We start from the raw sequence: 27,702 nt of genomic DNA, 5'->3' as shown, positions 1-27,702 counted from the left end.
CCCCTTCAGGCCCAGGACTTGAGGGCTCTGGTAGCCCTGGCCTAGTGGGCCCATGGAGCCTCTAGTGTCATCTGAAGGCTGGCATTTCGTGGACATTTATTCCACAGCCTAGACCCCAGAGCAGTGCTCTCCTCCCTGGTCTGTAGCTGTTGACATGGAGAACCCCTGGTTCAGGGGTTTCTAAGGATTCTCCTTGACCCCATCCTGTGTCTGGTAATTTGTGTTACCTGTTTTAATTTGGGTTTTGGGTTCTCGGACACTAACTTGCCTTAGCAGTGGCTCTGCGTCATCTCTCCTCCGTGTCCCTGGCAACTCCTCTTACCTCTAGCAGCGCCAAGACCCCTTTGTCCAGTTCTCACAGTACAGAGGTTCTGAGAAGGAGGTCACCCGAGGATCAGCGCTGGCAGTGACCTCAGCCTCTAGCTCACCTCTCTTGATTTAAGGATAGGAAGACAGAGGTCCCAAAAGGTTGAGCGACCCGGCCCGCATCATCCCTCATCAGGTCGCCTCATTCCCAGGACAACAAACCAGGGAGCAGAGCCCCTCTGGCCTCGCTTCCTGAACTGTCAGTCTTCGCAAAAAGCAGGGGCATCACCTGCTGGCTTGTCTCCCCTTTCACGCAAACTCCTCCGGGAGCCAACGCGCGCGCTCCAGCTCCAGACCGACACCCGAGTCCCCTGCGGCACCACCCCTTGCGTCGCGGCCAAGAGCTCCGCCCTGGCCCCGCCCCAGGCCACACCCCGCCCCCGCGGCCGCCCCAAGTCCCCCACCCCCAGGTCCCCCAACGCTCCCACCCGCTTGCTCCCACCCGGCGAGCCGCCCAACGCCGGCCCCGCCGTCTTGCCCCCAGGCCACCAACGCTCTGTCTTGGCTCCACCCCCACAGCCGCCCTGGGGCTCGTTCCCTTCCCCCGGCCCCCGCCACGCTCCCGCCCCTTCCGGCCGCCCCGGTTCCCACCCGCCCCCTCGCGTGCCTCCCTTCCCACGCGCGAGGCGCGCCCTGATACCCGAGTGGCGGGGCAGCAACGAGGCTGGGCGGGGCGCTGGCTCCGGTTTCGGCCCGCCCCCGGCGCCGGCGTGACCCCTCCCCGGGCGCGGGCGGGGCCGGGCCAGCTGGCCGGCGCCCCGCCCCCGGCCTGGCGCTCCGGGCGCTATAAGAGGGCGGCGGCCGCGGGGCGCCCAGCGCGGGGCCGGGAGCGCGATGGTCAGCCGCCGCGGCGCGGCAAGATGCTGGATGGGCCCCTGCTGGCGCGCTGGCTGGCCGCGGCCTTCGCGCTGACGCTGCTGCTCGCCGCGCTGCGCCCCTCGGCCGCCTACTTCGGGTAGGTGCCTCGGCGGCCCGGCGGGCGGGGCGGGCGGGGCGGGCGGGCCGGGCCCGAGGCCGGCGCGGGCGCGAGGGCGGGGGCGACCCAGGTGCGCGGGGCGCGGTGCCCGGGCTAGCGAGGGCCCCCGGGTTGCCTGGAGCTGTTTGTTTGCGGAGCCCGCGACGCTGGGTCCGCGAGTCGGTGTCCCCGTGGCGCGGAGCACGGAGAGGGGCCGGCGTACCCGACGGGCTGGCGTGAGGCCCCGGTCCTCCGTGACCCCGGAGCCGTAGTCGCTGCGGCCGCGCCCGCGGCCGTGCGTGAGGCTCCCTGGAGCTCCGGGACCAAGCTCTGGTTATCTGCTCCCTTAGGCCAGGATTTCTTGCCAAACGTCTGGAGCCTCCCTGGCCCCTGCACACCCACCCGCCCCTTGCAGTTTCCCCCTCCTTTCTCTCCTCGAGAAGTTAATTTAACAACAACAAAAAAATACGTACAAAATCCAGATGTTCCTTGCTCTGAGCCCCAAAGGGAAAAAAAAACTCCAGACTGGAGGAATTTTATTTTTCTTGCGCTTTGCTTCTGACGTTCGCTCGGGCCCCGGCCCGCGGGAGCGCGTCTGTGGGACCTCTCCGGTGCGCAGGGCCCAGCCCAGCCGTGAATGCTGCCTCCCGCCGCCTCCAGGGTCGCTGCCCTGCGCGCTTCTCCGCAGCAGCAGTTAGTGTGGTTTGGGCTCGTCTCTCTCCGACGTTCCTTCCTGCCCTTCCTCGTTCCTCGCTCCCAGATCTGGGATGTCCAGCCGGGCGAGCTTTGGGGACCCTCGCTGTACTCTGCAGATGGGCACACCGGGGTCTGGGTGGCATCGTGTGGGCAGCCCTCCGGATCTCCCCAGTCTCCCCGCCTCCTTACCCCGTGCCACTCCTGGAGCCGAGGCCACCCTCGCGTCCTGCCCAGTCCCTGTCCTGCGTGCCCTGCGGCCGTTCCCGGGCTGCCGCCCTCCACCCGTCGTCACCTGTTCCCTCTTCCCTGGACCAGGCGCCGGCGCGCAGCGGCCTGGCCGGCAGAGGGCCCCGTTGGTCCAGAAATGTGGCACTGCCAGGGCGGGGAGAGGCCGACTGGGCGAGAAGCCCTGCAGGTGTATCCTGTTCTCAAAGAAAATAAAATATTTTCATGGGAAACTTTCCCTTTGTGTTTTTCTCCCCCCTCCCCCTTCTCCTGTTCTTTTTTCCTGGGTTGTCTTCCAGGGTCAGCTCCCTGTCTCCTTACCCTGGAGATCCCACCCCGCAGCCAGAGCTGTGGCTGTGGGTTTGGCCTGCCTGGGGCTCAGGCTGTGCAGAGGCTGGCACGCCTCTGCATGCCATCTGTGCAGCCTTTGCCTCACCCTCTCGGGCAGAGGGAGGGTCAGAGGCTGGCTGTCTGGCTGCAGGTCCACGGTGAGTCACGATGGCCTGTCAGCCAGCTGTGCTTTCTCGCTGTCCGGACTCAGCCATGGGTCTGCTCACCAGGCTTCAGACACACCCTAGGCTGTCTGCGCCACGCTGTGCTCTGCTTGGAGTCTCCCTGCTGCTGGCCTTTTCTCTCTGGGAGGATCAGACCCACAGGGTGGCGGTCAGGGTCCTGGCTCCCGCCCTCCATCCCAACCCCTGTAGCATCCCTCTTTTTCTCCATGTTTTCTCTGCACTTTGTACCTTCAGGGAAGTGTGGCCAGTGGCTGTGTGGCAAGTCAGGAGGGCTTGGAGCCCCTGTGGCTTCTTCAGCTAGCCCTCTGGCCCTGCTCTTTAATCCCAAAGGCCCCCTCAAGTGAGGCTTCCCAAGTCCTGCCCCGTGGGTAGCATAGAAAGCAGTTCTGCTGCCTCTGCTGGGGGTACACCCCACTTCCCCCCTCCCCCTGCCACCAGACAAGAGAGACAAGACTCAGCTTGGTGGACGGAGGTCCTGGAGGATGGCAGGCTCTGTGCCAACCCCACAGGCAGAGAAGGTAAGGGACCTGGTGCTGGAGTCCACTCAGGATAGCACCAGGCATGGAGGCCCAGCCTCTGGCTAGCAGTGACTGGCTGAGCCTGGGTCTGGGGCCCTTTCTCCTGGCTTAGTAAAGGGGCAGGAGCCAGAGGGGAGGGGGAGGAGGAGATGGCCCAAGGCAGGCAGGGCCAGGCAGGGCTGGGCTGGAGCCAGGGGGCCTCTCTGTGCCTTGTGCTGGGGCTTCCCTCCCCACCCCAAGTACAGAGGGAACAGGGGGAAGGAGCTGGGATCCAGCCCTCCTCTCCCTTCCCCCACTCTGAAAGCTCTGCCTGGCACAGAGGCTCACAGGCAGGGCAGCTCCAGTTACAGCCCAGAAACCCAGAGAGGCTGGCCTGGGGGAGGATCACGTGGGTGGTGGGAGCCCTCCCTGCCCCGCCCCCACCCACCCCCCCAGGCTGCAACCCAACCCGCCCTGCTCCTGCTGTCCTGCTCAGCCTCTGGCCACCAGGCAGGGCCCTCCAGGTCACCTGCCTGCCATGGGAAAGGGGCTCTCCTCTCTTCCTCCCTGGCCTGACCGTTCTTTTTGGTGTGATTAGCAGGTGGTGTTTCCATCTGGTTCTCCTGGGGCTACAGAGATGTCTGTGCTCTGGGGGCCTAGACAGCTGGCCTGATGCTCTCTTGGAAGGAAGTGGAGCCTGGCTCTAAGCAGGAAGAGGCTGTCCCAAGGTCCTGTGGCAAGTTTGAGATACAAACTTGGACACCCCTCCCTGCTGCCAACCACCAGCCCCCTGCCCCACCCCATAGATCTGGGTGGGCTCTCCCATACTTTGCTCCTCTCGTGGCGTTATCCTCAGGTGAGAATATAGAGCTAAAGGGTGGCCCTTGTGTGCTGAAACCTGCTCAGGAAGGGATGCCCCAGGCCCTGGGGCAAGCCACCCTTGTGCTCCTCTGAGCCTGGAGCCAGGGGCTGGATCTGGGGATTTGGGGGATCTGTGCTTGCCAGAGCAGGATCTGGGCTCCCCAGCACCTCGCTGCCCTTTTCTTAGAGGTCCCGTGTTTGTGCTGAGCCAGCCCCCCGCAGAGGCCCCTGGGGAAACTGCTAGACAGGCATCCAGGGGCTGCACAGGCCAGCGGAGGCCTGAGGCTTCCAACGTGATTAATCTTCTAGAGAAGTAAGAAGGGGCATGGTGAGCCCTGAGGCTCTTTCATGGTGTTGGCTTCAGCACTCCACATTATACAGGAAACATTTGCAGGGGGATGTGGGGGAGTGGGGCACTGCTGCGAGGTCTGGGCTCGTCCCAACTCTCTGGTCCAAGTAGCCTGGAGGCCTGCGTGGAAGAGGCAGCACCAGGCGTGACACTAAGGGCTTCCCTAGCCCATGAGGGGTGCTGGGAACCAGTTTGAAAGGCAGCTGAGGTGCTCTGGACCATTGCAAATGGGGGGGTGTGTGGCAATTGGCCTTAGGGCCAAAGGCCTTTTTGTTATTGAAACGTAACTCACATCCTGTAAATTTACTTAGTTGAAGTATACAGTTCAGTGGTTTTTAATACATCCACAAGGCTGTGCAGCCAGCACCGCTATCTAATTCCAGAACATTTTCATCACCCCAGAAACCTCATATCCCGTCCCCCCCTCCCCCAGCCCCTGGCAACCACTAATCCACTTTCTGTTTCTGTGGATTTGCCTGTTCTGGACATTTCATATAAATGGAATCATACCATATGTGGCCTTTCGCGTCTGGCTCTTTTCACCGAGCATACTGTTTTCACTATTTATTCACCTTTGTAGCAAGAGTCAGTACATCATTCCTTTTTGTGACTAAATAATATTTGACTAGCTGGACATATGGCAGTTTTCTTCCACCTATTCATCTGTTGATAGACACTTGGGTAGTTTCAACCTTTTGGCTATTGTGGATAATGCTCCTGTGAAAATTGGTGTACAAGTTTTTTTTTTTGGCTGTATGTTTTCAGTTTTTCTCGGTACATACCTAGAAGTAGAATTGTCGGATCATATAGTAATGCTACGTTTAACTTTTTGAGAAGCCACCAAACTGTTTTCCACAGCATCATTTTACATTCCCATCAGTAATGCACGAGGGTTCCAATTTCTCCACTCCTCGCCAATGCTTGTTAATTCTCTGATTTTAAAGAAAACATATTTTTTTGTTTGTTTTTAAATCCTGGCCACCCTGGTAGATTTGAGGTGGTATCTCATTGTAGTTTTGATTTGCATTTCCCTGATGACTAGTGACGTTGAGCATCTTTTCATGTGCACAGTGGCTATTTATAATGTCTTATTTTGGGGAAATGTCTATTCAGTTTCTTTACCTACTTTTTGGCTCAGTTGTTTGTCTTTCTGTTGAGTTGTAAGAGCTCTTTAAATGTTCTAGATCTATTCTTGGACTGAGGAGAACCTGTTTTCTTGACCTGTGAGCTGGCATGCTCTCACCCCTTCATACAGGGGCTGCACCCATGGGTCTTCACAACAGATCTTCCCCCTGCTTGGCCCCCAGTGGACTGTGTGGGAGGGCCAGGGTGCAGGTGGCTGTTCATTTGCTGGAGCCTGGTCTGGGGTTGGGGCTAGCTGAGGGCCCTGGCACTGTGCTCGAGGTCTGCCCCAGAGGGGCTGCTGTCATTGGGGTGAGGGTGGGCTCTGAGTGCGGGTCAGGGAGGGTCGACTGACCAGTGCCAGGAGGTGAGGGCATCTCCTCTGCTTCTCTGAATACTGAGCCTGGGGCTCAGCTGGTGGTCCTGTGTGGCCACGTGCCTGCTGGCTGCTTGGAGGAGGGGCTCCCAGCTGGTCCCTAGAGTAGAAAGAAGGAGGGAAGGTTTCCTGGGCAGCAGGAGCGAGCCTAATGGTAGAATGACAAGGCTCTACGGTGAGCCTGTGAGTGGGCAAGGGATAAGATGGAGCCCTGCTGAGAGAATGAGACAGCTCTGACAGGGGCTTGGGGGGCTTGAGTATGGGGCTGAGGGCTTGGGCTCACCTGTAGGGGAGGTCAGCCTTTCACAGAGAGGCTGGGGAGACCCAGAGTCCACTGGGGCTAGGGAGGGGCTGACAGAGTGGGAGGTGTCCCAGGGGATTCCCCGGCCAGGGGTGGTGGTGCTGCGAGCTAAGCAGGCAGGAGCTTGGGGAGTCACGTGGGTTTGGACAACAGGGCAGGTGCTACCCATGGAGACCCACCTCCGGACAGACATGCCCGAAACAGTCCTGCAAGGCCTCAGATCTGGTGTTCGAGGGAGAGGCCATGGAGAGCAGTGCGTTTCAGAGGGTCGGGAGAGGGTAGGCCTGCACTGGCAGCCGAGGTGGGGGAGGGCCCAGGCGACGGGGCCCTATCCACAGTGTCCAGGGCAGCTGAGGGGCTGGCAGGGAGATTGCTGGGGCCCCTTGGAAGCCCTACGGGTGAGACCTCAGAACAGCAGGTGACGGACGAGGGATGCAGGGCGGGGCAGCAGGCTGAGGGAAGGTGCCTGGGGATGTGGGGAGGGCTTCAGGTCAGGGGAGGGAGCTCCAGGGACAGGAGAGGGTAGAGGGCTGGTGTGTGGAGGGGCCTGGGCTTCCTGCCTGCAAAGGAGAGGGGATTCTTCCTGGACTCATGGTCCAGGACCTCTGTCGCCAGCAGAGGGACCGAGGTGTTCCAGGTTCCCAGCCTATGGGTCCAGGGCAGACATGGGGAGGCAGTTGGAAAGAGCAGGCGGGGGAGGCAGAGGGGATCCCTTGGGGAGCTCACTGCCCCTTGCATCTCTCGTCTCCAGAGTCCCTCCTGCCTCCCCCCCTTCTCCTGGCCAGTCTTCTCTGGGGGGGCTGTGGACTCCCAAACCGTTGGCCCCTGCCTGGCCTATTGTCCCCTTCCATAGGCTCCTGGGGGGGCCCTGCCCTGGCCCCCTAATACAGAGACCAGATAGAGGCAGGTGGGAGCATCAGGCCAGGACTGGGCCTCTGGGCTGGGAATCTCGTGCACACAGGCCGTGGAGTCCGGCGGCCTCTTGGTGGGGTCTGAGGTGAGGAGGAAGCCGCCGCCATCTGGCTCCCCTCAGCTGTGTGAGCAGATGTTCTGCCACAGCCGGCGGCCGTCTGGACGGGAGGACAGCTGGCCTAATCTCACCCCCGTCCTTGCCACTGTGGTCCAGGACCTGACTCCAGAGCCATGGGCACTAGCATGATCCTGCCCAGGCTCCCAGGGTGGCCCCAGACTGAGGGTGGCGCCCACCACCCACCCCAGGGGCCTTGTGATATAGAGGACAATAGAAGTGTGTGGGTATTTTTTCTCCTGGAAAAGAATGCACACACACGATTCCTCCCGGGGGGCTGTGGGCCCTGAATTCGGGGAGGAGCGATGAGCTGATAAGGGGCCTGGCTTGGCTTTCCTGGCTGTAGAAAAATGACACCTGTCAGCAGGGCCAGCACTCAGCCCCCTTAATCCCAGCCTGGGGGGCACCCGGCTCCCTTTGTGTATTGTCCCAGAGGTGGGGGTGCCCCTGCAGTGCCCACCCTGGCTCAGCAGACTGCAGGAGGTTTCAGAGGAGGCGCAGTTGTCTGGGAAGTGGGTGAGGCCAGGTCTCTGCTTGAAGGTCAGCCTCTGGTGGGTGGGGAACAGGGCCACCGTCCTCATGGGCCTGCCCATCCTCCTGGGTCTGCCTCAGCTGTTGCCTCTTCCAGGAAGCCAGAGCATAGCCCAGAAGTATCGCTCCTTACCTGTAGCTCACCTCTGGGGAAGCCAGGAGGTTCCCTTGTGATGTCTCCTCCAAACTGCGCTGGGCTGGCTCTTCCGAGGCCTGTGATGGACCCTGTCTCCCCTCCGCTTCCTGGCTCTGCACCCAGGAGCCTGGTGTGGGGTCTGAGGTGCTCGTTCACCAGGTGGCCCAGACCCCTGCTCACCCCTGGCCCTGACCTCCACCACGCTGTACCCACACTTGCTGGCTGGGCCATTACACCTTCCAGTGCACGGATGGTGGGCCAGGTGCAGCAGACACAAGACAATGGGGCCTGGATGTTGGACAGAGGCTTTGCGGGCATTTTTGCTGTGGGTGCCGTGCTGAGGGCAGAGGGCTCCGCTGGAGCTCCCAGGGGGCAGGTGGGAGGCGGGGGCTGAGGACCCCAGTGAGCGAGGGTCGGGGAGGTGGGAGCAGGTGGCCGCCCATGGTGCATAGCAGGTCTGAGCAGGCCTCTGGAGTGGGGCTTGGTAGCATGGGCTGGATGATGACCAGCCTGTTTTCCTGCAGGGGCGAATCATTAACAGACATCTGTGGGCTGGGCCAGGGTCTCCAGAGGAGGGCAGCCCCACTCTGGACAGTGTCAACCTGGGTGGTGTGCTGGCCATCTGGCTCTGTGACCTGCGGGCACGGCCCGCCATGCTCCCCTGCTCCTCCCAGTGAGGTCCCTGGCTGGCCTGGTGCCCCTAGCCACAGGAGGAAACCCAGCCGCCCAGCTGGCAGGCCCTGCACCTCGAGACCGGCAGCCGGACGAGGGAATGGAAAAAGGCAAGCCTCAAGCTGCGTTTGTTTTTCTTAGCGATACCTGAGGTAGACGTGGCCAGGGAAGTGGTCTGGCCCGAGAGTGGAAGCTGCCAGGGGCTCCCAGACCAGAGCACACCAGACCTGGCTCCCTCTTGGACAGAGGGAGCAGCAGTGGCTGCCTCAGGCCACCCCAGGGTGGGGTGTTGATTGAGGCTGTCCCAGTGTCCCCCGTCTGTGTCTGGCATGGTGCTAGGCCCCTGGGAGGCCAGCTCCAGGAAGGAAACCAGCTATCAAGGTGATGCTGGTAGTGGCGGCAGTGGTGGTGGGGTCCGGTGGCTCTCCGAGCACCTGCCCTGCATCTTGCCTGTCCTTTGTGGCAGCCCCGTCGTGGGTCCACAGCCATCTCTGAGGCCTGGGGGTGTGGTGACCAGGGCACAGAGGTGGCCTGGTCACCGTGGTTCCTCCATGAAGCCACTGCAGCCCGTCTTCTCCTTGCGGCAGTCAGTGAATCTGGGGGCCCCATGCAGCCTCAGCCACCTTCCTGGGGGCTTTTGGCATGCCGCTGTCCAATCTGGGCTCCATCGTCCTGCTCTGGAAAGGGGGCAGTTGGCTGGTGGCCCTCAGAGTCTGGGGGTCCCACGAGTTCTGCTCGCTTCAGGGGCCAAGTGTGGGCGAGGACCTTTCTGTTAGGCTTGTGGACGCCAGGCCTGGTGGGCAGTGCTGTGGGTCCCAGTGTAGCGGAGTTTGCTGAGTCCTGTCTGCCAGCTGACCCCCAGGGTGGCCAGGCCTTCGCTAGGCAGTCTCCTGGACAGTGACGGATCTGCGGACTGACCAAGAGCTCTTCGTGCCCTGGAATCTTCGGGCCCCATGGGGTGGGGAAGTCGGGGCCTGGCAGTTCTCACAGCTGATGGAGGCGACAGCTGTCATAGACACAAGGTCTCTGCCACAGTGTGACCTGTACACAGGGAGCTGCCCTCCTCTCCTGCTCATCCCCATCCCTTGGCCCTCACCTCCTCCTTGGCATGGCAGGACACCAAGTGATGGTGGAGCTCTCGGGGTGCCCCAGGCTCTGGTGGCATCTGTGCCCACCCCACACCCGCCTGCTTGGGTGGGAGGCTGCAGGCCACGGGAGGATGGAGGGTTAATCTCAGAACCAGTTCTCAGCACTGGAATTTGTTTTGAATTTGATTCACACAGAAATTAAACGCCGTCTGGTGGGGCTGAGGTTTCCTTGGCAGGGCGCTGTGGCTTCTGGAACTCCAGCCTCTTCTCCTTCCGCCCAGCCCAGGGTCTCAGCTCCCCATGCCCGGGGAGCTGGGTTTGCGGGCAGGGTGGCCCTTGGGGTGGCTGGGCCTGTAGGCAGGAGGAAGGGCAATCGAAATCTGTCCCCTACCCCAACTGTGAGTGGGAAGGGGTGAGGTGTTCTAGGGGCTGAGTGATGTGGGACAAGGATGGCTCCAGTGCCAGCGTGGGCCAAACCTGCACCCACCCTCTTCCGACAATGCCCGTCCTGCTACCTGGCTGTCCTTGGGGCAGATGTGAGGATGTGAGCACCTCTGGCTGGGTGCTCAGAGGGGCTGCGCTAGTAGTCCCCAAGCAGTCAGGCATGACAGCCTCAGGCCTGGTCCACAGAGGGGGTTGGGCCTCCCCAGACTTGGCTCTGTCTGTCCTAGGTTCTTTCCTGCTGCCCCAGGGCTGGAGTGTGCTCTCTGCAGAGCTCGTCAGGGGGGTGAGCCCTCAGCAATGTGAGACCTAATCCAGGATGATCTGGTCACAAGATCCTTACCTTGATTACTTCTGCAAAGACCCTTATTCCAAAGAAGGCACATTCTGAGGTTCCAGGTGGCTGTGAATTTTGGGGATCTTTATCCTGTGCTTCAGATTATTCCTGCAAACAGTTTCTCAAATACGGCGACCAGCATATGGTCAGAGATAACTTGGTGTGCAAGGAAATGCAGCCAAGGACTTGCAGAAATGATGGCAGCAGACCAGTAAACAGAGCATCCCACACTGAATAAAACAACTCTCACTGTGCTTTCAGGAGCAAGATAAGCTTGGGATATCTGTAAGGAATGAGAAGCCACAAAAACTGACCCAGCAAGTTTGGAAAAACCAAATAGAACTGGGAAAAATTTTAAGTAGTAGACTGATTTGAAAGCAGATTATAAACAGTTGAAGAGAATTAGCAAACTGTAAGATGGGTCAAGAGAAATTACACAGAGTGTGGCATGGGAAGGCAGATACATGGAAAGCAGAGAGGGTGAGAAACCTGGGGACACAGTGAGGAGGTCCCACATGCTTCACCAGAGGCCCAGAGGTAGAAGAGAAGAGGAACTGATGGGGTGATATATGGAGAGAATGGCTGAGAATTTTCTGAAACTGATCAGAACAATCAAGAAGATTCAAGAGGCCCAGTGTCTTTCTAAGCAGAAAAAAAAAAAAAAAATGTTCATGCCAGAACATGACAGATTGCAACTGCAAAACACCAAAGCAATCCCAAAAAACAAAATACAGATTACCTTCCAAGGATTGTCAGGCTGACAGCTAAGTTCAGAACTGAGAGCAAAGCCAGGAGGTGGTGGGACCATCCACTTGGTGCATGAAAAGAAAATAACTGCCAGCCAAGAACTCTACGCTCGGTGAAGATTACTGTAAAATGAGGGTGAAATAAAGACATTTTCAGACAAATTGAGAGTTGCTCTGAAGGAAATGTTGACGCCGCAGCTTAGGCATGGGAAATGGCCCTGCTGTGTTCCAGACACAAAAAGGAGTGAACAGCAAAGAGAAGGTCACAGGGAAGGAGGGGATAAGGGAACATTGAACAACTTCCTGTTGGGTCCTAAATGTAGAACTAAAATACACAACAGCATATAATTCCAGGGAGTCAGCAAGGTTGTGTTCTCAGGCCTCATATTACCGAGAAGGGGGTGGTATTGACCAACATTGAACATGGGTAACTTATAGACTCATGTTGTAATTTTGAGGGTAACCATAAAAATAATGGAAATATATGACTTCAAATTAACAAAAGGAAAAGCAGAATAATGAAAATAACTCAAAAGAAGGCAGGAGAGGAGAAAAGAAAAAGAAGAGGCATGGCCAGCAGAAAGGATAAACTGAGACCCCAGGACCCCAGTGGATGAAATGTTCCAGGCATAAGGCTGAGGTGATTGGGGTTGTGGTCAGGTCCTGAGTCTAATTATAGGCTCTGGGTGAGAGACACACGATGTAAGGATAGAGAACATAAGAGGATGGAGAGAGAACACACCAGCTCAATGGGCCATAAGGTAAAGAGGGAAATGAGAGTAGAGAGAGACTCAGACTCAGCACAGTGATCTGAGCTGTGACTGTTTTAGTCAGTGACCTGGGGCTGTGTCAGGCTCAGTCTGGTGTCCTGAGGCTGCAGTTTCGGAGAGACTGAAGCAGCCACAGTGGTAGCTTAAATGCATATTTTAGAAGTGGAGAGACACTTGGAAGCACTCAACAAGTGTCCATCACAAAAGTGAGGAAGAGAAGTAAGGTAAACCGAAAGAAAGTAGAAGTAGTGCAGAAATCAACAAAAAAACGTGCGTTAGAGATGAACTGATCCCTCTCTGGGAAGGTCTTAGAAACATCTGAGGAGACTAACCCAGTGAAGAGGCGGCTTAGAGTGCTAGTGTCCAGCTACGGGCAACATCGTCACAGATTCTGCAAAGAAAAACAAGGGAATGTAATGAACAGTTCCATGCTGATAAATCTGCAAATTCAGAGGAAATGGAGAAAACCAAAAAAGTAACAGAAACAGATTCAAGGTATAGAAATATTGACTAGTACTGTAGTAAGCAAAGAAATTGGGGCATTGAGAATGTAAAGTGGTATAGCCACTGTGGCAAACAATCTGACAGTTCCTCAAACAATTAAATAGGGAATTCCTCTATGACCTAGCAGTTCCACTCCTGGGTATATACCCATGAGAAATGAAAACATATGTTCACAAAAAAATGTGTACATGAGTGATCATAGTGGCATTATGAACAATAGCTGAAGAGTGAACAACTCAGGGACTTCCCTGGCAGTCCAGTGGTTAAGACTCTGCACTCCCAATGCCAAGGGTACGGGTTCCATCCCTGGTCAGAGAACTAAGATCCCTCATGCCGCAGGACGCGGCCAAAAACTAAATAAATAAAATAAATAAAAGAGTGAATAGCTCAAACGTCCATCACCTGAGGAGTAGAAAAACAGAATGTGGTATATCCATAGAATGGAATATTATTACATGCTACCACATCGAGGGACCTTGAAAACATTGTGCTAAGTGAAAGAAGCCAGTCAGAAGAGGCCACACGTTGTTTGATTCCTTTTGTAGGAAATGTCCAGATCAGGCAGATCCACAGAGGCAGAAGGTAGATTAGTGGTTGCCAGGAGTTGGGGGAGGGGAATAGGGAGGTAATAGCTAAAGAGTACACTATGTAGTTTCTTTTTTTTTTTTAATTAATTAATTTATTTATTATTTATTTATCTATTCATGGCTGTGTTGGGTCTTCATTTCTGTGCGGGGGCTTTCTCTAGCTGCGGCAAGCGGGGGCCACTCTTCATCACGGTGCGCGGGCCTCTCACTATCGCGGCCTCTCTTGTTGCGGAGCACAGGCTCCAGACGCGCAGGCTCAGCAATTGTGGCTCACGGGCCCAGCCGCTCCGTGGCATGTGGAATCTTCCCAGACCAGGGCTCGAACCCGCCTCCCCTGCATTGGCAGGCAGACTCTCAACCACTGCGCCACCAGGGAAGCCCCTGTAGTTTCTTTTTGAAGTGATGAAAATATCCTAAAATTGTGGTGGTGTTTGCACATATCTGCAAATATACTACAAAACGCTGAATTATATACTTTAAATGGGCAAATTTTATGGTAAGTGAATTATATCTTAATATATAAAGGTGTTCTGAAAAAAAGAAAAAGAAATTGGATCAGAAAGGAAATCTTTCCACCAAGAAAAGGTCAGCCTGCATGGCTTCATGGCAAGTTCCACCAAACAGTCAAGAAGACACAATTCTAATCTGACACAACTCTTCTAGGAAATTAAAAAAAAACAAAACAAAACTCTTGCTAAGGCACTGAAACTCAGCAGGAAGAGCATGGGAGAAGAATATTACAAGCACGGATGCAAACATCCTAGACAAAACATCATCAAGTTACATCAGCAATACAGAGAAAGGATAAAACCTATCATGGCCAACTGGGTTTATTCCAGGAATGCTTAATGTCTAACATTAGAAAAATCAATTAGTAAAATTCCTCAATTTAGCAGATTAAAGGAGAAAAATCACACATCAAAAGATGCAGGGATGACATTTGATAAAGTTCAACATCCATTTGTGATTTTAAAAACATTCATAGCAAACTAAAAGCAGAAGGGAACTTCTTTAACTTGATACAGGGTGTCCAGAAAAACACACAGCAAACCTCATGCTTAACGGTGAGATGGCAAAAGCTTCCCTTTTAAGACCAAGAGTCAGACAGGAATGCCTGTCGTCACCGTTGTCTAAATCTGGGTGATGCCAATTGTCTTAACAGACCCTCAAGCATGATGGGAGTCGTTTGTCTCATGTAGCAATCACATTCTGGCTCTGTGAGTGCATTGACTCCTGGTCTCTGGCCTTGTAGTGCCAGTCTTTAGTGCGCCCTTGCGTCTGGAGGGGTGGGTCTGGGTAGCAGAGCTGAGCAAGGATGAGGGTCCCCACTTTCTGGTGGGGGTGCCCACAATTCTCTCCTTCACTTCATGGCCACACATGCTGGCAAGGGCACTGGACAGCTCTGTGCTGGCTGGTGGATGTGGAGCTGGGGGTCAGTAGGCTGGGTCCCAGAGGGTAGCGGGCAGATTCTGCACGATTATGCTGATGGCCCTAGCCAGTGTAGGAAGGCAGGAAGAACCGCTTAGTAAGAAAATAGACTGGTGTCTCTGCAGACTGCATGATTGTACACAGAACATCTGAAAATCATCAGAGATGAATTATAATACATAGCAAGGTCACCAAATACTAAATCAGCATTGGGTCAGTTGAACTTTTGTAGGTCAGCAACAGAGGGAAGACTGACTTTATAAAGTTATTTTATTTTTATACACTATCACTCTGGAACACAGACTGACTCTAATACAGGGCAGCCCTGTGGGAGGCTGTAAGACTTCAGACTTCAGTGAGGGAACGTGTAAGACTTCAGAGAGAGGCAGGAAGGAATTCTGAGTAAATGGAGAGAGACGCTGTTCTCACCAATGGAGAGATTCAAAATTGCACACACAGGGGACTTCCCTGGTGGCGCAGTGGTTAAGCATCTGCCTGCCAATGCGGGGGACACGGGTTCGATCCCTGGTCCGGGAAGATCCCACATGCTGCAGAGCAACTAAGCCCGTGCGCCACAACTACTGAGCCCACACGCCTAGAGCCCGTGCTCTGCAACAAGAGAAGCCATCAAAATGAGAAACCCGTGCACTGCAACAAAGAGTAGCCCCGCTCACCGCAACTAGAGAAAGCCCGCACACTGCAAAGAAGACCCAATGCAGCCAAAAATATATAAATAAATTTATATAAAAAATTGCACAGAGCAGTCATGACCACTCCAGCAAACCCTGTCATGTGTGGGCAAATGCAGAGCCAACACGTGCCCTTGGAATCTGTTGGAAGGAGCTCCTGACGGAATCCCAGGGTGGAGCCTGGAAATGAGCCACATGTGAGGCTGCTGTGACATCACAGAGCAGCGAGGAGATGGAACCTTTGGGATCCTGAGGGAGGGATGCTGGCCCCACCAAACTTCATGGGCAGATGTTGGTGTCAGCTGGATGGAGATCTGGATGTGCACAGCAGGGTGGGGAAGCTTTTGGAGGATGTTTAGGAGGTTGTTTATGACATTAGCGGTGGGAGTTGAGAGTGCCTGGGCACAAGGCTGCTTCTTGAGCTGGGTGAGAGCTGTGTTTCCCAGCTGTGCTGCTCACTTCCATGTGTGTATTATATCTTTTGAAGACACCTGAGTGTTGTAAAGTGCCAGACCAACATTTAGATCTCGTTTCTTCCCAGGAAATGGGTCCAGCGCTGGGAGAGGACAGCCAGGTGGAGCAAGGGCAGCCAACCTGGACTCATGTCCTCCATGGGCTTCCCGGGCAAGCTTATGTGCCCATCGACCCGCCTGTCTCAGACCAGATGCCCACGAAGAGGGAGGGGCAGCTGTGTTGAGCACGGTGGCAGGTGCACCTGTGTGGGCAGCTGGGCGGTTGGAGGGTCTGTGCTGTGCCAGGTGGCCTGGGCGCTTTCTGGGCTGGAAGGTGCAGCCCCTGGAGATAGGCTGTGTGGGCAGAGGCCCATTGCTCCAGGCTGGCATACAGGGCTGAGAGCCTGTAGGGGGCTTCTCCATACCACTGGCTGTATGTTGAACTTTGTCATTTTGAATGGGCCACACGTGCATGGGACAACGTGTGAGTGGCTCACACGCCGTAGGGAGAAGAACGTGTTTCCTCTGCCCCAGGCCGCCTTTATCCTGGGTTGCCCCGTGCACCCACGGGTGTGCACGCAGGTACTCTGCAGGGGTAGGCCTGTGCCTTGCACTGAGTGTACACAGCAGGTGGGCTGCGGCTTTTCTGGGGCCTGCTGAATACTGGAGTGGATGGATCCCATTTATTCAGCCGATTTCCAGTCTTTTTGAATAACAAACAGTGCTTCCAGTGTTTTTGCATGACAGCATTGCATTGGGTAACATGTGAGTGACATACGCTTGTACGTTTTTTCTTGCTGACATTAAATTTTTTTTTTTTTTGCTTATATGTTTTAAGATAACATATCTGTAGTCTGTATTTCTAGAGAGAGAATTGGTGGGTGAATTTTTATAGATATGTCAGTCCAGAATTCCAGCCAAGGAGGAACACCTCCTTCCCTGTGTCCTTGACAATAATCCTATCAGACATTGATTTGTACTCCTCTGATGAATGAAAAATAACCTATCAATATAGTTTTATTTTGCATTTTTTTGAGTGAAATGCAAATAAGTTTTTAACAGCCAGCTATATTCCCTTCCCTTGAACTGTATGTTCATATCCTGTATCCAATTAACAGTTGATTCCTTTGTTATTGATCTAGAGGAAAAGATACACCTGTGTCCACATATGTACACGCAACACATGCACATGTGCCCACATGCACATGCCCACACACAAGCAAAGAAACGTGGTCCCTGGCCTGGGATCTGAATTGCAGCATTTCCTCTGATCTTTGTCTGTTGGTCTTTGGATTCTATGCTACTTTTTGCTGTGCAGAGATTCTCGTACATTTAGATAGTCTAATTTATTAAATTTTCAAGGCATTTTGGATTCTGAGTCACTCTGACAAGAGCCTTCCTGACTCTAAGAATGTTTTATGAACCTCTCATCTTTCCTCCAGCACTTCTGTGGGTTCCTCTTTGTGTTGTCGTTTCTGCCTCTTGTCCCTGGGACCTTCTCCACTGAGCCCGGACCCACCTGACGGCCACCCTCTTCCCTGTACCCCATGCATCGTCTCACCCCGGCACCTCCGTGAGGGTTTGTCCTCTGTCGCTGCACTCCAGGCCATAAGCTCACAGGCTGGCTGCACTGAGTCCACGCTGACTGTTAAGGGGGCCTGGGCAGCTGGGCCCCCATAAAAGAGAGGTGGGGACATGCCACCTTGGGATGAGGGACGCTGGGGGGTAGAGCAGTGCTGCCCTCTTGGGTTTCAGCCTCATGCCTACCATGGGAGCTGGGTGATGGCTCAGGGGAAAGGCCTGGCCCTTGGGCCTCAGGCCTCAGCCATGTGGCCACACGATTTTCAGATGGCCATTCCTGGACTTGAGCTGACCCTTCCTCCACATCCTTCTGCCCAGAACAGATGTAGACCCCACCTGTCCTCAGGAAAGTGTCAGCTTGCCTGTGGCTGTGTTTATGGAGCTGACTCTGATACCCTGGTGGACATGCTGAGGCCAGGCGGGAGTGAAACTACCTATAGCTATGTGGGCTGGCCCTGGGTGTGGGGGACGCCTGAGTTAGCTCCTCATGTGCAGTGTGGACACAGGCTGGCACCGGATGGGGGGGGGCCCTGTCCTCAGTGCCCATGTGCAGAATTTGGACACAGGCACCCCCAATGCCTCCTGGAAGACTGGAAGGCAGCATCACCTGCCATTTGTCTCCCTTTCCTCGTCCCTTTCCAGCCCGGCCCCAGGTCTCCCCCGGATGGCCTTACAGTAGGGGTCTTCTTGGATACCGGAATGTTTTGGCAGCGGTGGGAGTTTGGTTAATCTGAATCCTGCCTGGGGGATGTGCTGGTTGGAGGCTACAGTGCTTCAGCCATGTGGCACGCAGTTCTGGGCACAGCTGTTGACATTCCTGTCTGGGGACAAGTCTCCACTGTGTGAGCTGTCTTTGTGTGAGGAGTGTGGCTCTTCCGGCCTCCAGCCCAGGGTCCTTGGGCCCCTGCCTGCTCCCTGCCCCAGCGCAGCAGCTGTCCTCAGGCAGGGGCCTGGAAGTCCACAAAACTGCCCCCTGACGTCAGCCTCTGCCACATCCCCATGTCCTGAGGCATGAAGTCCTAACGCTAGATAAGGGGTGCAGGTAACTGGGGCTGGCACGTGCTGCTACCCCTCCAATGCATCGTCCCAGCTCCAAGCTCATGTGTCTTCTCCCCGAAGGTCTTACTGCCTCTGCATCCCCACTGCTCAATGGCCCACAAAGGATCTGTCCATGTCTCAGGGACCTTTGGAGCTTCTCCGCTAGCCAGCACCCACGCTGGCCTCCCACTGCACACCCAGGGGCCTCCTGATTCAGCGTGTTGCTTACGGAGAGGGGCATGGGTCCTTCAGCAATGTCTGCACAGACTTGAGCTGGCAGGGACGCCTCTGTTGGCTCTGCTCACCCACACCCTTGGTCTCAGGGTTGGGAGCAGTTGCCACCTCTGCTCTCCCACAGCTCACTGGTACACTAGCTCTGAGCACTGTGGAGAGCAGGGCCAAGGCCTGGGGTGGGTCTTCTCAGGGTGCCCACCATGGCCTCACTCATGCTGCACCTAAATGTGCAGAGGTCGGGGGCCGTGGTCCTTTCAGCTCTGCACCCCTAGGCCTGACCAGTCTGCTCTGGTGTTCTGGTGGCCTCCTTGCCCAGTGCTGCCTGGGCCTCCTGTCAGCCTGGTTCCCGGGCCTCAGCACCCTGCTTTGCTGTTCTCAGGGAGCTGATCAGCAAGGGTGAGACAGGGGCAACTCCTTCAGGGACCGGGGTCCAGAGGCCTCAGGGTAGGGCTGATTCTGCTTTGCACGGGCCCCACCCTTACCAGGGTGGATGCAGCGACTCCCCTCTCCACTAGGCAGGGCAGGGCATGCTGGAGGGTGTGCGTGCAGCTACAAAATGTGGTACCCCAGGTTGTCCCCAGGGGAACCTCAACCTGCAGCATTACTGCTGGAGTCTGTTAGAGGGTGGGGTTCTAGAAGGCCCTGCCCACATCCCTTCCCCTGCAGAAAGCTGCAGCTCTCCTTGTCAGCCCAGTGGCCACCGTACCCCTGAGGGGGCTTTGGAAGGACAGCAAGAAAGGGGATGGGGCACGGTGTGGGGCTCCAGTATATGTGGACTCCTGATACCCCTAGTTCCTGGGGTTGGCTGAGGGGAGAGGTGGGGGCTGGGGCTTGTTTCTAAAGATGCTCTAGTGGTGGGCTCTGAGCCCCATTCACGTCCAGGTGGGCACCTCTCCCTCCCGAGGGCTGAAGGTCTGGGTGGGGCTGGGCTTGGACATTCCTGGAGCCCAGATGTGCAGTTGTCTGTCTGGGGACACTGAGGCCCGTGGTTCTGAGCACAGAGCAGGCAGAAGGCCAGAGCCAGTCAGTCCCTGGATGGAGCAGGTGGTAAGGAGTTGGGGCAGGCAGGCCAGACAGAGGAAGACGGACGCAGGCCAGGGCCTCGGCTCAGCCAAGAGGAGAGGTGGAGATGCATAAGAACCAGGATCCCACTTCCTGGGTGGCACCTGGGTCCTGGGCTGGGAGGCCCCTTCTGGTGCACATATTCCAGGAGACCCCATTGGAACCATGGGGGCCGTCTGCACAGGCTGCAGGAGGACAGGGAGTGAGCCAGGGCCATCCTCAAGGGACCACAGGGCCGTGGGGGGCACCCCTAGCTGGGGATGGCAGACGGTGGGGGTCCTAGAGCGAGCTGGGTAAGCAGACATGGGAGTGGGTCGGGGAGGGTATTGTAGATGTACGTCTCATGTGGCCTGAGGCAACTGTGCCCGCTCCCTGCCTTGGTTGTCTGCCCTTGGCCAATACCCTGGGCTGGGCAGTCTTCCCAGGTGTGTGTGTATGAGTTTCTAGCTGTGTGTTCCTTCCCCTGTCATCAGACCTGGGCAGTGAGGCTGGTGTCAGCTGGGGTGTGACTCCCTGAAGGGACTTGTTGGGGAGGGGTCAGCATCCATGTGGGTACCTGAGGTATGCTCACTGGGCAGCCAGTGTGAGAACCCAGGGCATTCAGGGGGCCAGGCAGGGGTCCACAAGCAGTTGGCAGGGCAGGGCGTGAATGGATATGGGGGCAAGCGGGTGTAGAGAGGATGCCTGGTGGGCAAGGGTCCCACGGCCTTCGAACCACCCCTCCCCTGCCAGGTTCTCTGTGGCCTTTCTGTACCTGTCCCTGGGCCTGCTTCCCCCCTGCCCCCCAGGTGGGCCCACTGGGGCTCCTGTCCAGTTGCCACCATGCTTTCCGGCCGAGCAGGTTCTTCTGCTGCCCCAGCATCTGCAGCCCTCGCCCAGCGCCCACCTTCTGCCTCTGGGGCAGGGCTCACTCTGGCCTCTCTGTGCCCAGGCTGACGGGCAGTGAGCCCCTGACCATCCTCCCGCTGACCCTGGAGCCGGAAGCAGCTGCCCAGGCACACTACAAGGCCTGCGACCGGCTGAAGCTGGAGCGCAAGCAGCGGCGCATGTGCCGCCGGGACCCCGGTGTGGCTGAGACGCTGGTGGAAGCGGTCAGCATGAGTGCTCTCGAGTGCCAGTACCAGTTCCGGTTTGAGCGCTGGAACTGTACCTTGGAGGGTCGCTACCGGGCCAGCCTGCTCAAGCGAGGTGAGTGTGCTGGGACACCGGGCCGGAGCAGGGAGGCAGGACCTCCTAGCCCTGGTGTGCGCCCCTAGTGCATCACCTCAGCTGAGTTCCACGTGACTGGGCGGTGGGTGGGATCTCACCCCCCTGCTCCCCCCTTCCCCTTCCTCCTGCCCTCTCCCCCATGCCCGGTCCCTTCTCACACCTGCATGGAACAGTTGCTGGTGGCACAAGGCGCATGTGGGCAGCTGTGACAGGGCCTGAGGCGGCTCTGATGGCTCTTGCCACATGGCAGTGGCTGAGGCCCAGTGCCTGGGCACAGGAGCAGGGGTCCAGCTGGTGCCCCAGCCCTGAGCACGGAGCCTCCTCTCTTGTGTCTCCTTCTGCATGAGGGTGCCGAGGGGGACTCTCATCTGAGTCTCTCAACAGCCTTGTTTTAAAAACTAGGGGACACGGGGGAAGGGGAAGCTGGGACGAAGTGAGAGAGTGGCATGGACATATATACACTACCAAATGTAAAACCGATAGCTAGTGGGAAGCAGCCGCATAGCACAGGGAGATCAGCTCGGTGCTTTGTGTCCACCTAGAGGGGTGGGATAGGGAGGGTGGGAGGGAGGGAGACGCAAGAGGGAGGAGATATGGGGATATATGTATATGTATAGCTGATTCACTTTGTTATAAAGCAGAAACTAACACACCATTGTAAAGCAATTATACTCCAATAAAGATGTTAAAAACAAAATCAAACAAACAAAAAAAACTAGGGACCTGAGGCCCAGGGCATGGCGAGGCTCACAGAGGGCCCTGGCCAGTCTAGTAGGTTGGAGACCCAGATGGATAGGGTCTCTGATTGCTGGGCACACCTGTGGCCCAGTACACTCTGGGTTCTCTCCTGCCCCTGACCAGTCCTATGTCTGGGGCACAAGGGAGCACCTCCTGTCCCCAGGTGCACGTGGCAGCCCAGGCAGGTATGCCCCTCCCTGCGTGGAACACACCAGGAAGGATGCTTCCCGCAGACCCTGCTCTATATGGAATGTGTGCCTGGGAAGGCCATGATTGGGCTGCACCCGAGGGAGACGGGGGCCGCTGTGGCCTGCTGACCTGCCCCTGCCCCCACCGCCCCAGGCTTCAAGGAGACAGCCTTCCTTTACGCCATCTCCTCTGCTGGCCTGACGCATGCACTGGCCAAGGCGTGCAGTGCAGGCCGCATGGAGCGCTGCACTTGTGACGAGGCCCCTGACTTGGAGAACCGAGAGGCCTGGCAGTGGGGTGGCTGCGGGGACAATCTCAAGTACAGCAGCAAGTTCGTCAAGGAGTTCCTGGGTCGGCGGTCTAGCAAGGATCTGCGAGCCCGTGTGGATTTCCACAACAACCTCGTGGGTGTGAAGGCAAGCGGGGTGGGGTGCGGAGTGGGAAACGGTGCAGGGTGGGGGGCGCACAGGGCACAGGGCAGAGCATGGGGTGGGTGTGGGGTTGCAGGTGGCGTGCGTTGGGGAGCAGGGCGGGAAAGTGCAGAGGGGCGGGCAGGGTGCATATGTGTTTAAGGGCTGGGGTGCAGGGGCTGAGGGAGGGGCATTGGTGGGGGAGAGGGCTGGGAGGAGGTGAAGTCAGCTGCCTCTGGGGCTCTGTTCCAGCCACTGGTGACAGCGAGGGCCTCCAGTCCTTCTGCTTATAAGGCTCATTACTTACCGGATGGGCAGGGATACTAGTTGTCATGGTGGGAAGCTCCATGGAGGGGTGCCCCATGGTCTCCCATGGTTGGGTGGAACCAGAAGGCCTACTTGCTGCTGGCTGGGGAGTAGGCAGGTGGGTCCTGGGTGGTCAAGGCCACAGGGAGGGTCTCCCTGCTGGGCACCATCTAACCAGGAGGACAATGGACTGGGCCCTACTTGCCAGGGCTGAGGGGTGGGTGGTCCTGTCACCAGGGACCTAGGTGGACAGCAAACGGGTAAATGTGTAGTCCAGGGGTCCCGGGGAAAAGCTGGGGGTATGGCTGGCTCAAGCTGGGGAGGCTGCTTCTACCTCAGGGGCCCTGTCTGTGGCCAGGACTGTTCCGAGGAAACTTGAAAGAAAAGACTCGAGGTGAAAAGCTCTCTTGCTGGGCCCTTCCGGGAGCTGCTGGCTGCAGGCGTGGCTGGGCCTGGGGGGACCTGGCTCCGCAGCCGCTCTCTACCCACCCGCCAGCCCCTTGGCTCCACGCCACTGGAGGAGGCATCAGGTCCCGCCCCCTTCACTGTGGACAGAACACCCCACCCTCTTAGTCCCTGCACATCCTGGACAGTCAGACGCCTCCCAAGGCTCAGCCTGAGCTGTGGGATAGTCAGGGGCTGGGAGGGGGGTCTGCGTGCGTGCTGGGCAGCCCTTGGGATGTGGAGCCCCAGCCCGGGGGCTGGAGGGGGGCGTGAGGTAATTAATGCCAGCCTCACTCTGAGCCCCTCTTTATTGAGAAGCCAGAGTTCTGAGGTGTGGGCTTATTAAAGAATCAATTTCCCCCTTTTCCACAGGAGCTCTGCCTCTCCTTCCACCCTCTGGGGAGGGGTGCAGGCTGATTAAATCCCCCATGGGAGGCCCTTTCTTTTCCTCTGCACTCGCCCTTTTGTAAGCTATTAATGAAAAGTCAGAATATGAAAGTGCTCCATTAGCTCCACTGGTCCTGGGTAAGCCTCGTTTTAATTAAATTTGTCCGGGTTTCTCAGCAAAGTATCATTAAATGTGACTCTTCTGTTGCCTGGCTGGAGGGCAGCTATGTTTCTTAATCCCCCTTGAGCCGACTCTCCCTGGGGGCAGTGTGGGAGTTCAGGCCTGGCTTGGGGCCCACTGGGAGAGGGACCTCCCCTTCCCCTGCCGTTCTTCTTCCCCGTGTCCCTCTAGGGACCCCAGTGTGGGAAGTCAGGCAGGAGGCCCTGTGGGACAGCTGGGCTGACTCCACGGCTTTGCAGGTTGGACCCAAGTCCTGGGAGGGGAAGGGCCCAGCCTGGGTCTTAGGCAGCTTCCCAGATCGCAAGCGGAGTGTTGGTGCTGGGCCATGCCTGCTCCTGCCTGCATGTGTGGGGTGGGTGCAACCCCCTCCCATCTGGACCTCTCTGGAGGCTTTCTCCCACTTCCCAGGTTACTCTTAGCAGGGTGGGGGACAGTGCCTGCCCATGCAGTAGCATCTGATCCCTATGCTCAGACAGGGGCATGGTCAGCTCAAACGTAGACTCTAGTGGCCAGTTCTGTCCACTAGGCAAGCTAACTTGCTTGTCCTTACTTTTTCAAGGAGCAGACTGCTGAGGACAGACTGTGTGGTCCTGGGGGGTTGCTGACAGGGGGGGCTAGTGGGGAGGTGTGCCCTGCCTTGCAGAGGGCAGCCTGGGATGCAGGGATGGGAAGGCAGGGCCATGATGGTGCAGGAGGTGGGTCCAGGGTGCTGCGGTGGCCACTCTGAAGGTGTGGTGCTGGCTATGGGGTTTCTGTCCTGGGCGGTCCATGGCTTGGAGAGGGAGGGACAGCGTGGGTGCCAGGGAGCCTGGGTGATGAGCAGTGCTGACCCCCTTTGCCTGGGCCTGGGTCTGGGGGGCCATGAGGTCTGACCCTGGGGTGAATGGCAGTTCCAGCCTCTCTGAGGGTGGCGCTTGGGGACTGGTCTCCAGTCTGCTCAGAGTGGCCCTCATGCCCACCTCCCTCCCAGGTGATCAAGGCCGGGGTGGAGACCACATGCAAGTGCCACGGCGTGTCAGGCTCCTGCACCGTGCGGACGTGCTGGCGGCAGCTGGCGCCTTTCCACGAGGTGGGCAAGCGCCTGAAGCACAAGTACGAGACAGCACTCAAGGTGGGCAGCACCACCAATGAGGCCACCGGCGAGGCCGGCGCCCTCTCACCACCGCGGGGCCGCGCCACAGGGACGGGTGGCGGCGACCCACTGCCCCGCACACCGGAGCTAGTGCACCTGGACGACTCACCCAGCTTCTGCCTGGCCGGCCGCTTCTCCCCAGGCACTGCCGGCCGCAGGTGCCACCGTGAGAAGAACTGCGAGAGCATCTGCTGCGGGCGTGGTCACAACACACAGAGTCGGGTGGTGACCCGGCCTTGCCAGTGCCAGGTGCGCTGGTGCTGCTATGTGGAGTGCAGGCAGTGTACCCAGCGCGAGGAGGTCTACACCTGCAAGGGCTGAGCCCCTGTGCCTGGCCAGGCTGCTGCAGGGGTGCAGGCAGTGTGTGCAATGTGAGGGGTGTACACCTGCAGGGGCTGAGCCCCTGGGCCTGGCCAGGCTGCTGCAGGGGTGCAGGCGGTGTGTGCAATGTGAGGGGTGTACACCTGCAGGGGCTGAGCCCCTGGGCCTGGCCAGGCTGCTGCAGGGGTACAGGTGGTGTGTGCCATGTGAGGGGTCTAGACCTGCAGGGGCTGAGTCCTTGACCTGGGCGCCCCCAGTATACTTGGTGACAAGGCAGGGCCAGAGGCCAGGGGGTTGGCTGGGTTGGCCATCTCCGCCCTTTCGTCTCCCCGTCTCAAAGGCCCAGTCTGACCTCTGCGTCCCCTCTGTTTGTCCCTCCCCATGACCTGAGAGCTTTGCACAGATGCTTTCCAAGCCGTGTCCCCCTAAGTCACCAGGTGCCCCTCCTGCGCTGGGTGCCCTCTGAGGAGCAGCGGGCACACCTTCGTGGCCACACGGCCTCTGTGTGAGCTGCCTGTGGCCTGCCCTGCACCAGCACTGGCTTAGAGAGTCAAACCACTAGGAGAGAGAGCAGGTGCAGGGGGTATACTGCCGGCCCCCTCTGACATCGAGTACTTCTCTTTGGAGTGATATCAGTGACTTTTAAGTTATTTTTATTTAACTAATATATAATTATTATTTTCTCCATCCCTGCAGTCTCCCAGGCTGTGGCTCCTCCCCCTCTCAGCAGAGCCTGCCCTGGAGGGACCCCTTTCTCCCTCCCCTCCATGGCCCCTCCTAAACCGTTCGCCTGATCTGCTTTGTCGTATGAAACCACTAAATCCAGAGAGACATGCTGTCGTTGTTTTTGAAGAAGTAAAGCAGGCTGTGTCTGGCCACCACCCTCAGGGTTTCTGGAAGCCAGGTCCCATGGTCCAGGTCGGCTACCCACAGCAAGGCTGGCCTGGGAAGTGGACGGGCCCTGCTCTGCACCCTGCAGGCACATGGCTCCACGCTCTGGCCTCCTCAGTGCAGATTCTGGGGCTGGGGGTGGCAGAAGGTGGCCTGTTCTCCTCCAGAGGTGGGCATGGGCAGAGGGGCAGGGCCAGCCCCTTGGAGGTTCATTTCATGAGGAAGGCACAGCTTGCTCTCTGTCACTGTGGGGGAGGCAGGGTGGGGACAGACATGGGTGGAGAGAGTCTAGGTTAGGATATGGCAAATGGAAGGCTGTTCTCCTTGGCCATGCTGTTGATTTTGCAGGGAAGGGAAAAGGATGGCCAGCACTGACCTGATTTGGTTTGAGGGTGTGTGCACACATGTGTGCATGTGTGTATGCATGCATGAGTGTGTGGTGTGTGTGCATGAGCATGTTTGTGTGCATGCATGAGTGTACATTGTGCGAGTATGTGATGTGTGTATGCATAAGTGCACGTGCATGCTTGTGTGTGAGCACGTGTATGTATCTGCATGTGTTCATGAGAATGTGAGCACATCTGTGCATGGGTGTGCATGTACGTACATGGATGCATGTATGTGTGTGACCGTGTGCACATGTTTGTGCATGTGTGGTGTCTGTGCTTGTGTGTGCATGTGTGAGCATACGTGTGTGCGTGCATGCATGTGCGTAAGCGTGTCTGTGCATGTGTGTGGTGTGTGTGCTCATGCACACTGTGTTGGTGTGGTCAGTGGTTGGCTGGGGTGTGGCCTCTGCCCTGTGCCCTTCCTAGGTGTGGAGCTCTACTTCCCATGTTGGTGGGGCCTCCAGCCCTGGGCCCATCCTGCTGAGCTCTACGACTGTGCTCCGAGGGTGTGCGCTGGGGTTTGGGCAAGCACAGAGCCGGGTGGCAGCGTGGACACGGGAACTACTGAGTGAAGGGATTCCTCGGAGTCCGGGAGGGGCTTCAGGAACCCTGGGGACTTTGTTTTTAAAAGAAAACCTATTTATGTGGATGTGGGTCTCTTTGTCCCTGTTTTATAGTGTAAATAGTAAAGTTTATTCTCCTGTGGTTCAGAGAACATCCCCATGAATAACTGCATGCTGACAGAGTGGTGCAGCCAAGGCATGTCCCCTGGGAGAGGACAGTGGATGATGTGGGTCTGCCCCTCGGTCTCCTTCACGCCTGGCTGGAGAGGGTGAGGATAGGCTGGGGTGCGTCCCAGTTGTCCCCAAGCATTCCCACCTGCTGGGGCCTGGAGCAGGCAGAGCTGGCCATGCTTCTATGACAAGACTGTAGCTCGGTCACTACTGGGTCTGGAAAGGCGGCAAGTCAGAGGAAGGATCTTTTTTTAATCAAATACCACATTTAGCTCTATGTCATAAATATTAAGAAAAGTATTTTTTTAAACAAGGCAGATTGAAAACGTCTGCTGGCTGGTTTGTTTATACATAAATATATATCAGAATGTCTTGCTAAGCAAAGAAACAACTCCCGCTGACGGAGCCTCTCATTAACATGCTTCTCTCTGTGCAGCAGAGGATCTCTAAAAGAAAACATGTTCTGTGGCGGGGTCCAGATCCCCCGACCCCCCCAGGGCCGCAGGAGCAGAGCCATGCTGAGGGCCAGGCGGGTCCCGGCCACCTGCTCTCTGCTCAGCGTGCACAGACGTGACTCCGAGCTTGGTTGGGCCAGGTCCAGGCGGGCGGGAGGAGAGGGGCATTCACACACGAGAGAAGTCTTGTGTGAGCCTGTTGATTTCTCTACCTCATCTGTATAGCGAGTAGGTGTGTACTCGAGTGACTTGGAGAATGTATTTATTTAATGGCCTTGTGTAACAGAACAGAAACAAATGGAAACACTAAATAAATGTATTTTTAAATTA

At 57.1% G+C, this 27,702-nt stretch overlaps 2 protein-coding genes across 3 annotated transcripts; one reads left to right on the top strand and one right to left on the bottom strand.

The window, feature by feature from the left end:
• Positions 1–1,127: 1,127 nt before the first annotated feature.
• On the top strand, positions 1,128–27,702 carry WNT9A (Wnt family member 9A). Of its 2 annotated transcripts, none has more exons than XM_082379502.1 (4): positions 1,128–1,321; positions 20,518–20,774; positions 21,876–22,126; positions 24,421–27,702. In XM_082379502.1, the coding sequence occupies exons 1-4, from the start codon at positions 1,227–1,229 to the stop codon at positions 24,901–24,903; spliced, it is 1,086 nt and encodes a 361-aa protein (XP_082235628.1). In that variant the 5' UTR covers positions 1,128–1,226; the 3' UTR covers positions 24,904–27,702. The 2 variants fall into 2 exon arrangements, with proteins under 2 accessions (XP_082235628.1, XP_082235627.1); XM_082379501.1 differs by having other exon boundaries at positions 1,130–1,321; positions 21,876–22,138.
• Positions 1,358–20,511, bottom strand: LOC309622989 (uncharacterized protein). Its single transcript, XM_082379515.1, has 4 exons — positions 7,955–20,511; positions 2,564–6,062; positions 2,207–2,439; positions 1,358–2,127 (listed from the first exon to the last, which is right to left on the bottom strand). The coding sequence occupies exons 2-4, from the start codon at positions 2,656–2,658 to the stop codon at positions 1,436–1,438; spliced, it is 1,020 nt and encodes a 339-aa protein (XP_082235641.1). The 5' UTR covers positions 2,659–6,062; positions 7,955–20,511; the 3' UTR covers positions 1,358–1,435.

The sequence above is a fragment of the Balaenoptera borealis genome (assembly GCF_965194805.1).
Source record: "Balaenoptera borealis genome assembly, chromosome: 2".
Lineage (NCBI taxonomy): Eukaryota > Metazoa > Chordata > Mammalia > Artiodactyla > Balaenopteridae > Balaenoptera > Balaenoptera borealis.
This window is presented reverse-complemented; position numbering and strand designations above follow the sequence as displayed.